Source organism: Triplophysa rosa, linkage group LG3 (genome assembly GCF_024868665.1).
Source record: "Triplophysa rosa linkage group LG3, Trosa_1v2, whole genome shotgun sequence".
NCBI lineage: Eukaryota > Metazoa > Chordata > Actinopteri > Cypriniformes > Nemacheilidae > Triplophysa > Triplophysa rosa.
Window position 1 is genome coordinate 7,998,527 of NC_079892.1, and position 11,142 is coordinate 8,009,668.

The 11,142-nt window shown below is 37.0% G+C and overlaps 2 protein-coding genes across 4 annotated transcripts; one reads left to right on the top strand and one right to left on the bottom strand.

Annotated features, from left to right (window-relative positions):
• Positions 1 to 307: 307 nt before the first annotated feature.
• rlbp1b (retinaldehyde binding protein 1b) lies at positions 308 to 4,119 on the top strand. Its single transcript, XM_057330544.1, has 8 exons — positions 308 to 564; positions 984 to 1,020; positions 1,617 to 1,745; positions 1,863 to 2,067; positions 2,194 to 2,372; positions 3,016 to 3,174; positions 3,301 to 3,411; positions 3,530 to 4,119. Exons 2-8 carry the CDS (start codon positions 1,009 to 1,011, stop codon positions 3,656 to 3,658), a joined length of 924 nt encoding a protein of 307 aa, XP_057186527.1. The 5' UTR covers positions 308 to 564; positions 984 to 1,008; the 3' UTR covers positions 3,659 to 4,119.
• A 117-nt stretch (positions 4,120 to 4,236) lies between these two features.
• Positions 4,237 to 10,542, bottom strand: abhd2b (abhydrolase domain containing 2, acylglycerol lipase b). Of its 3 annotated transcripts, none has more exons than XM_057330541.1 (11): positions 10,386 to 10,542; positions 9,944 to 10,011; positions 9,063 to 9,288; positions 8,644 to 8,819; positions 8,255 to 8,422; positions 7,395 to 7,578; positions 7,196 to 7,288; positions 6,850 to 6,951; positions 6,700 to 6,769; positions 6,246 to 6,330; positions 4,237 to 5,381 (listed from the first exon to the last, which is right to left on the bottom strand). In XM_057330541.1, exons 3-11 carry the CDS (start codon positions 9,272 to 9,274, stop codon positions 5,215 to 5,217), a joined length of 1,257 nt encoding a protein of 418 aa, XP_057186524.1. In that variant the 5' UTR covers positions 9,275 to 9,288; positions 9,944 to 10,011; positions 10,386 to 10,542; the 3' UTR covers positions 4,237 to 5,214. The 3 variants fall into 3 exon arrangements, with proteins under 3 accessions (XP_057186524.1, XP_057186526.1, XP_057186523.1); XM_057330543.1 differs by having other exon boundaries at positions 7,395 to 7,557; positions 9,939 to 10,011; XM_057330540.1 differs by having other exon boundaries at positions 9,939 to 10,011.
• Between the last annotated feature and the right edge of the window lie 600 nt (positions 10,543 to 11,142).

Sequence of the window (11,142 nt, forward strand, 5' to 3'; positions counted from 1 at the left end):
AAATGTTTTCGAGTCTTAAATTCACACAATAAATGAGACTTGTGCCATTTTCTACCCTACACTATAAATATTGTCTTCTTAATGGAAATATCTGAATGCATGTATTGCATGTACGTTTACGGTTTAAAATTACTTGAACTTATTTATTCACTGTTCACAGTGCTATACATAGAGTAACAATAGCTTCTTTCACTGGTGCTGGAATCCAATTAAATCTTATTGGTCAATGGACTGCCATACCCATTCCCTCACATTCAACCCTCCCAAGCCTATACGTTTGACAAACTCTTTTCATTCCAAACCCAATGAAATATGTGAAGATGCTGTACTGGGGTAAGGGAAGGTTTCCATTGATAACATTAAAAGAACAACCAATATGAGGACAACAACACTATTGGCTGCAGGCTATGTTCTCTTTCCTCATTTTCGCTGATTAACATAAAATCTGCCCTGCATAATCCTGTATGACGGTGTTAATCCATCTGTGGTCACACTACAAATGATTGAAGTCTGCTGTTTCTCACCTCAGTTCTGGGGACCTTCAGACGTACCGCACTGTGTCAGGTGAGTGTTAATGCCATGTCTTGAGATGGAAGAATTCACTTTTGTTATGGTTAAGTACTTTGGTTAATAAAATAATAATGCATTATTTTCTATTATTTGCATAGTTTGTTTTTAATGAAATTGGGTGCTAATTTGTGACCTTTTTAAATTTAAACAGGAGAAAGATGATATTCATTTTCCAGTTTAACTAAATAAATGTGAATTTGCATTTAATGTTAGTTTGGCCGAAAATATGGTGTATACAAAAAATCTTACATTTTGATTCCTATTATGGTCACTCAACATGTATGATCTGACATGGGTTTGCATAAATGAGATCTAATTATGTCAGACAAAGGCTTTTGTGTTGACGTGGATACATGAAAAAGAAATATCTAAAAAATAAATATATTTATCTTTACATATTTTTATTTTATCAGAACATTACACTGAGCATTCGAAGCAATGGCTGTTGTAGTAAGTACTTTTTAATATCTTTATAAGATATCCATTACCACATTAAGTGTTGAATGTGCTTTTGACTCACTATGAAGTTTTACATTTTGACAAAACAAATTGAAAAAGAACTGAAATTTACAACTACAGCTCAAGTGGTAGAGTCTAATGCTATAGCAATGTCATAGGTTTTATTTCCAAAGAATGGACACATTGATGATAAATATAAAGCCTGGATGTTCTATAATTTGCTTTTAAAAATGAATGTCAAACACATAACGTTTTCATCCCATAAAAATAAGATTTCCCTAGTAATGTGAAGTATTAAAGGACTGTTATGTCATACATCATGTGATGTCGCCCTGCCTAAACAAAGCCCTGCTGATTCGTAGCAATGGTGAACAAACGTTTTAAGAACAATGCAGCTCTTAGTATTAGTGGCTTATCTCCAATCTCAGACGGGGGTTTAACAGACTTTACGCATTCATGTGAGGGAGCTTAACATCGGCCCTCTATTATTTTAATGATCGGATGTACTGAAGTGTTTGTTTCAAAATCATGATTTGCATGTTTCCATGCTATAGCAGTTATATCACTTGTCACGTAATTGTCTACAGAGCGGAACGTTCCGGATGGTGTCAGAGGAGGAACAGGCCCTTAGAGCCAAACTGGAGCACCTGACAGTCAAAGATCATGGGTCGGTGTTTGGGGCCTGTGCCAAGTTACCCGATCACACGGTGCAAAAGGTGTGCCTGAATCTTGAAAAAAAAGTTTTGTTTGACTAACACATTTCAAGCTTCACTTACAAATAAAAGTAATCTTTATAGCCCTTAATTATATAGGATCTTAATGTCACTATACAGGCTAAAGATGAGTTAAATGAAACAAGCGAGAAGCGTGTGTCAGCCGTCAAGGAACTCAGAGGTATTATAAAAGAGAAGGCAGACTCTGGGGACGACATCGCTAAGGGTGTTCAAGACACCTTTGGGGACAAACCTGAAGCCGTGCTGGTGCGGTTCATCCGTGCCAGAAAATATGATCTACACAGGGCCTACGAGCTAATGAAGGGTGAGCGAGCAGTGCCCATGACAAGTTTATTTTGTTGAATTTTGTATATCTGTAGTAAACCTTACTGGCTGATCCACCGGGATGCTAAAACATCTAGGTTTTGCTATTTGTTTTCTTTTCCTAAAGGTTACGTGCGCTTCAGGCGAGACTATCCTGAGCTGTTTGAGAACCTGACCCCAGAGGCTGTGCGCAGTATCATTGAGGCGGGTTACCCAGGGATCCTGTCAAGAAGAGACAAATACGGCCGTGTGGTGCTGCTCTTCAACATTGAGAACTGGGACTATGAGGAGATCACGTTTGATGAGGTAAATGTGGAAAGTGAGTGGGAAAAAAATCCCGAAACCCCTATCCCCCCCGGTAATATTCCGGCAGCTGGGGCGGCAAAAAAACTATTTTTACATTTTTTCATGGTATTTTAAACCCAACATGTAGATTTGCGGTTTGTTTCTGAAATTTAATCTTTTAAACCATATTTTTGTAAATACGTGAAAACAGTCAAATTTCATTTTTTTATAAACGTCATACTAAATAGGGTGTCTTAAAGGGATACTCCACCTAAAAATGAAAGTTCTGTCATGAATTACTCACCCTCTAGTTCCAAACATGTATACATTTCTTTGTTCGGTTGAACACAAAGAAAGATATTTGGAAGAATGTTGGCAACCAACTATTCTGAGGCACCAAATACCATATAGGAAAAAACTGTGTAATTTTTTTGGTTCTGTTGATCACAAAATTTGATAGTTTGAGGAATTTAGGTTCTCGGGCACATTTGACTGGTAGTCAATGATGTCCTAGAAATGTTGGTTGGTAAAATTCTTAAAATAGCTTTCTCCGTGTTTAACAGAACAAAGACATTTACACAGGTTTGGAACAGCTAGAGGGTGAGTAAATGACATGATTTTCATTTTTGGGTGAACTGTCTCTTTAATATTGTATTGGCTTCAGATCCTCAGAGCTTATTGTGTGATCCTGGAGAAGCTTCTGGAAAATGAGGAGACCCAGATCAATGGGTTTTGCATAATTGAGAACTTCAAGGGCTTCACCATGCAGCAAGCTTCAGGGATCAAGCCCACAGAGCTGAAGAAAATGGTGGATATGTTGCAGGTGATGAGTTTTGTCTGTTGGAAGAAAATTTCTTTATTTGTTCTTAATACGATTTCTTATATAGCCTCACATGTAGTGATCTTCATTATGCTGTTTGTCTCCTTGTTGTCCACTTGTGCGCGGCAGGATTCTTTTCCAGCCCGTTTTAAAGCAGTGCACTTTATCCACCAGCCCTGGTATTTTACCACCACTTACAATGTGGTCAAACCCCTAATGAAGAGCAAACTGCTGGAAAGGGTGAGTTGTGTTGACTATAACATTCTATAGTTATTAACATTGCATTTTTTTCATCTCGCTGTGATCCAAAAATGTTGAGAACAGAAAATAAGATAAATCTGACTTGTTGTGTCTGAAGGTATTTGTCCATGGCGATGACCTGGAAAACTATTTCAAGGAGTTTGATGTTGAAATCCTGCCTTCAGAATTTGAAGGGAACGGCTCGAAATATGACGGCAAGGCCACAGCGGCAGAACTGTTTGACTAAGTTTGCTTTGCATCAACGTACATGTCTGTCATTTTAGTTATGTTGTATTACAGAATCATTGAATCTGTTCTTGAGATTGAACCCAGCAGAATAGAGAACCTTTTCCAAGCCAAACAGCTAACCTCATTGGACAAATGCCGAGATGTCAAAGAGGAATGCAGAATTGAATATGGGCATCTGGTCTCTATGATACAGAGCAGTGTTTCTCATTCTTTGCTAATCTTGGGCAGGGCCCTGGTTTCAGATTTACCCCAAAATATAGAAATTATATTGGAAAAATGTCAATCTCTGGCAGAGGACATTTATTAATTGCAAAATAAAAAAAGTTTAAGGGAGTGGAATGAGTTCAATTTCTTTGGATATGAAGAAAATAACAGATTTATGAAGTGCATACTTAAAATTTTATTATATTATAATGTGTTCTTTTAAGCATAAATAAATAAAGACAGTTCAGAACGTCATACATTTTGTTGGTGTGCTACATTTTCTTTCCACAAAGATTATGGCTCTTCCCATAAACATTAAATACATAAAAAATAGTGCCTGACACGCTTAAAAATTGTCACGTGGTCAATAAAAGGGCACACTTAAAGTGACACTCACCCTCCAGTTGTTCCAAATCTGCATACATTTCTTTGTTCTGATGAACACAGAGAGATATTTGGAAGAATGCTATACCCAAACAGTTCTTGGCCACTACTGACTACCATAGTAGGAAGACTTACAATGGTAGTCAAAAGTGCCACACAACTGTTTGCCTAATTATTTTTCCTTTTAATTTCAGGCCAATGAACTGAAAATTTATACTGAGGTATGCACTTTTTTTAATATGAGGCTTAAGATTTCTAAAGCAGATTTCTAAAGCAAACTGTGGGACATCTAAGGAGTACAGGCTTATATAAAAATCTCAACATCTGAGGGTCATAGGACGTGTGCTTTTACAAGAAGGCCAATAGGGGGAGACATTGTCAGACTAAAAACTACGCTCAATGGACAATTTATTCAATTTATTTATCTAAAATAATTGTGCCACTGAAGCAGTAATAAAGTGACAGTTTTATAACGGCCATCATTTAATGTCAATTAAACAAACACCAGGCAATCTGAAAGACTAGTCAAAAGTAAATGAGGCTTTCCACATGATGCACTTTAAGTGTGTACAAACATCCCTAAATATTAACAAAGTTTTCAAACATTTTCGAACATTATAAGACAGACATACATGTAAATGTGGCTGTCTTGGTTTGAACATGTTGCATAGCTTTAACCATAAGCACCTTTACATTTATAAAGCCTCATCTTGCAATATGTTATACAAGGTATCCCACAACCTTGTTAAACATACTACAAATGCCAATGTGCAGCAACAACACCACCGATACAAGCATACAAGATATGTCCCATACATATCTTTTCCTCATTCCTGATGTCCTCCTTGAAGGTCAGAGGAAAAACGCTGGTGAGTCTGACCTCCATAAACCATCACCTAAACATTCAATCTGAATCCAAAGAAAACTAGAACACTACTGCCCGTGTTGCAGTGTCTCATATGTGTCCTAGAGGCATTGTGGCTTATGTTTCTCCCACTGGCAGATAGCATTGGCGTAACTGACTATGACTTTGTCCATCCAGGAAAGAGGTTGAGGAAAGAGGACAGCACCCTCGAAGAAGCCAAGATGGCCACCGTGAAGCGTCAGCGCAAACATCACGTTTGGCTTCTTTTCTGTCAGTGATAAGTAAAGATGCATTTTAAAAGCACACCCTAGAAAATCACCCTACATTTTTTCTCTTTAGCACATATTTTAAGCACTCTCAGATGTACGTTATAACCCCTGTCACAAGGACTCTATATTAGACCTGCACTCCAAACGCCAAAATTGACATCTGACGACTTCGGTTGTGGCCTCTTTAAATATGTATACACTTCAAAGCTTTGTTGAAGCTCAAAGGGAAGGAGCTGAAGGTCAGGTGAACCATACACCTTTGTGTGAGGCGGTTAGACTTGTTAATAGAAACTCAGTGCTGGATATTTCACCTGAGGCTGAAGGAAGGATTTTACGGCCGTAATCTGATAAATAATCTCACAGAGAAGGATCAGATAGCCCTAAAAAATTCAGCACCGGTGTCAAACTCGGGATCTAAGACACAAGGATCTGAAACTCTTAATGGACTTTAAAAGCTCTATTAGAATGTGTGTCCAAGGCACGTGAACTTGGTCTTGACGGTGCTGATGTTTCACACAATGTTTACTGTAAAGTTTTTTTTACACTAGCCTAGACAATATTCAATAAAAGAATTGTTTATGATACTTGATTTGCACAATATTGTGACTGTAGGCAATGCAATACAAAAAAAACATTTCTAGACAACATAGCATAATTGTTTACATTTCTCTGAAATCAAAGCAGCTTTCGTTTCTATCAATAATACTCTAACATGTATATATCTTTTAATGCAATCAAAAAATGAAATAACACATGGCGTCGGCTGTACATCAATATTTTGAACAGAGTTGAGCAAAGATGGCAAATTCCAAATCGCTCACGTCCAAGAGGTTATTCTTATAACAAACATGAAGGTTTAATACCTGCAAGTGTGCGAGGTATCGTCAACAGGGACTGATGGACCAAAGGATCATCTGAGGAGTTCACCAAGAGGAGAGGAACATTGATCTGACATAAGAGATAAAGATCACGGATTTCGTCAAAACATTGTGCTATAAGAAGAGACGAAGAAGCAAGAAGCAAGGCATACACAACAAAACCATAACCAGAGAAATTTACAAAATACAGTCCAAAATTTGAGCTTTTTAGAGGTAATGTAAATGAAATTGGCAAAAATTGGAACTTGATTAGAATTTGAATACTTTACATGGTTGACTGTTGATAGTGTAAATGTTCAATGGTGTTCTATTTTCCTCACCCAAAAGTCATGTAAATATCAAATGGAACTGGAACATTTTTACAAGACTAAAGGAAAACCAAGGGGTTTCAGAAGTCCAGCTCCAATGCATTTGACCTAGTTTCAGCAAAATCACTTACATTGTGAATATAATGCACACAGCTCTCCTTCTCGTAATACTCCTTGAGGGAGTTGTGTCCATGAAACTTCCTAACACATCAAAGAAATTATATTATATATATGTCATTATAGACATGCATGAATAAATGAAATTCGTTTAGATCAGGTACCTCATGATGTTGTCATCAATCTGCATGAGTGAAGTGGCTGTATAAAGGTGACTGAGGTCGGCAGACTCCATTTTGCTAGAGCTCATACCAAATAAACTTCCCCTGCGATACAGATTTACTTCATTTGGTTATTCAGTTATCACCCTGGTTTTTCTGAAAACATTTCTTTTGTGGAAAAAACTGTCCGTGCATTATTCCACTTGTTACTTATTCAAATATATATATATATATATATATATATAGATGTGACTTGAGGACTATGGTCATACATGTGTGTGTGTTCATATCTGAATACAGTACACATTATGCAGCGAATTCTCTTAATAAATGACAACCTGTGACTAACCTGTGAGACAGAATGATTTTTTTCATGTTGTCAGCCATAAGAAAATTGTATAGCCTCCTGCACTGGTCCCACTGTAGAAATGTCTTCTGAGCCCTTATGGAAAGCATCAAAAATGAATAACAAGAGGTATTGCAGCACAAACTCGATCTATACATCTCTTCAGTCATATTAAGTGTACAATTTAAACGTGTTTTCTAACCTTAGAGCACTATATCCCTGGCACACGCTGACACAGCACAGCACTCGCTCCTGATTGGTGGGATTCTCACCCAGAAACTTGCAGGCGATGTTCCCTCCCAGACTGAAGCCCACCACGATAAGATGGGTTTGAGGCAATGTGCGTTTGATGTAGCTCACCATAGCTGAAAACTCCCAAGTACAACCTTTTAAAGGAACAGTTCACCCAAAAATGAAAATTCTGTCATCATTCACTCACCCTCGAGTTATTCCAAATCTGTTTAAATGTCTTTGTTCTGATGAACACAGAAGGATCTTTGGAAGAACGCTCGTAACCAAACAGTTCCTGGCCACCATTGACTAGTAGGAATAATTGCTTTATAAAATTCTTTGTTCTGTTCAACACAAAAGAAGATATTTTGAAGAATGTAGGAAAGCAAACAGTTCTGGGGCACTTTTGACTACCATTGTAATTGGTGGTCAAGAACGGTTTAGTTAGGAGCGTTCTTCCAAAGATCCTTCTCTGTGTTCATCAGAACAAAGACATTTAAACAGATTTGGAACAACTCGAGGGTGAGTACATGATGACAGAATTTTTATGTTTGGGTGAACTGTCCCTTTAATCGTAGACAAACATCACAGAAATTTGCATTCTGTGGTTTTTACTATCAATACAAAATATTTTGGGTGTTTAAAGCATTTTAAATAAACTTACATTAATTATATATATTAAATATAGATTAGCACCCAAACACTCATTTCTGCATTCTTAGATAAAAAAAATCCCGAAACATCTATTTAATGGCAAAAAAATCGTAACAGCTTTCAACAGCCTTGCTTTTTACGAGCACCCTTGTTTCCCAACAAACACACATGGCTAACCGTAGGTGAACATCCTTGGGGAGGTGAGCTCGATGTTTGGCAGCGCTCCAAGATGGTTGAGCACGGCGCACCTGTAGCCTTGTTTCTGGGAATAATCCACAAAGGTCCGTATATAATGCTTCTCGCTGTGGTTACCGATCCCAGGGCAGATCACCATGGTGATGTCATCTATGACAAGACGGAGTCAGATAAACTCTAGTAACGGTGTAGACACCTAAGTGTCTCCTGAGGAATCATCTTTAAATCACAAACACCCTTCATGCAAGTACGGGCACAGAATAACAATGGGGAGTATGTAACAACAGACATATGTAGATTTAAGATTTTTAAACTTTTTTACGATATTATTTTATTTTCGGGTGAACCATCCCTTTAATACAAAAGCTCACCTCTAGTGTTGTGGACGCCCTGCGACTCAAACAGGTCAAAGGTGGCAGTTGCTCCATCTTGCATGGGCAGGTACTTACGGATCCCGCGGGGGCTAGGCGACTTCACTCGACCCATTTTTCCATAAAGAGCAGTTTGAAGATGTCCACTCTTTCCCCATAACAGTGGGGGAATATACCTGGATAAATACAAAAAAAGTAAAACTTTTAAAAGTAGATTTGAAGTGCTCAATAATACGTTAAGATTGTCTACACGCACTCCTGGATTCTTCTAGAGTCATTCTACAGCAACGAGAAAGATTGCATCACTTTATTGTATTTTAGCATGCATCTAAAAAGATGGTATACTTATAACCACTGGTTATGTAACAGACGTTGGCAGAAAGATCAATTACGAAAGCCTGACAGGTTACAGCACTCACTCTTTGGTTAGGACTGGGCAAGATTTCAGCAGATAGCGATTGAGAGGTGTATCTTGACAGGTGATGTCAGGGGCCACCGTGGGGCTCTTCAGATTTAGACTCCGCACTATGACATACAGCACCGCGGCTACAGCCGCCAGCTTCATGCCGTCAAACATGGCTGGCATCTCAGGAGATATGGTGCGGACATCTGATTCGACTTGGGCACTCATGGTGGACCAATATGCTGTTGAATTATATTAGATTTAATTATTTTACAAATAGTTTTAATTGAGAAATGAAAAAAATATTTATAATGAACACATACGGTGTGTGTATATAAGCTACTGTTTATGTGAGAGCATGTCTGAATGTTTGAAATTGTGACAAAAAATATAGTTTGTGCTAACAAACTAATTTCTTTCATAACAATACTCCAAATATTTCATCACATTACATGAGTTGTATTAAAAAATGTTTTTGAGATTGATGACAAAATAATTAAGAACAAGCTGCCAATAAGAGCCAAGAATAAATACAGTAGGAACTCAATACTGTTTTAAAATCTCACGGTACCTCAAGAGCCTTATTGATAAAAGAATATAAACATAGTTAATATATAACACTTGTAATTTTCGCTAGTAGTTCGCTATTATTTTATTATTTATCCCTATTATTAGGGAAAGGAAAATATAAATAAAGAACAAGTAGGTGACCCTAAACTTTTAACAATAGTGCATATACAATGGTTATTCATAAACCTATTCCATATATGTAACTACTTTAGACAACAAAACACTCTTTATGCATGTACACAAAAGCATAAATATATAATTAAAAAATACAGAAATAAGCAAGATACAATAATAAACAGACACAAAAATAATAGATACATACCACACCTTGACTCCTACAAAATATCTGCTGGGTCACTTGGGTGGGTGCAGCTCCCAAATGTCAATGATTAGTCCTACAAAATAAAGTCACTCCCATGACCCAGATGTCATTCACTCAATGTATCCTGCATCATGCAGGAGTTGAGTGGAGGTTACAGAGCACTTTTAATCACTCTGCTCTTGCTGACATACAAGATCGACATTCAAGAACAAAATTGAGAACACGCTTAGTGTATTTAATAAGAAATTTAACAAGTGCATAGAGTTAAGCTTACTTTTCGTACTGTATACGTCTGACTCTGACATCACCAATTTCAGACATTTTTATGCAATCATGCTGCCTACAGTATGATAAACAATATAGCCTTGTCTATTGTTTTACATATCTTATTTATTTAATCCGTAAAGTCTCAGCATGCACAACATTGAGAAAGAAAACAATGCGCACCATGTCAAAAGCAGAGAGTTTTGTCTTAAAAGTAGTCCAGTGACTCCTCTGTGTCTCTTCTCTTGACATGCTCGACGTGCTCAGCGACATCAGTAGACTACTACAAAAACATACATCATCGTTTACTTTATACCCAGCAACTGGAGCGCGCTTTCATGGATGCGTTTTCATTCATGTCGTCTGATTGGAGCATCGTCAGAAATGACGTCAGAGGCTGGCGGACCAAATTCCGAAATATTCATGTAATTTTTTTATTTCAAATATTTTTTATTATTTTACACATATCAGAAGGCTGTTGTGTACAGTAAGGTGTTCTGTGTAGACTAATAGTTGTTACGTTGCTACTTTGTTATACTGCACCGTTTTATTGTTAAAATAAATAAATAACATTCATTAAACGTTATTTATCACTACAATATCACCTATAAATTTAAATACAGTCTATTAGTGGCCGTTTTGCTGGAAATTCTGCAAAAGTTAAAAATGTAAACTATTTGACTTTGCATGCTTCTACATAGTTACAGTAAATATATCACATAGGTGATGCATACTGGTAATGTTATAAAATAAAAATCAATAAAGTGAAACAAAAGTTACATTCATGTAGTAAATTCTCACAGTTAAATGTAACTGAATACATTTTAAGCTTTAAAATGCTTAAAACAGGGGGAAATACAAGAATGTCCTATTAAAGTAAAAAATATATAGATATACTATGCTTTCAAACAATTTTTAAGGTTAGGGTTGGTTTGGTACA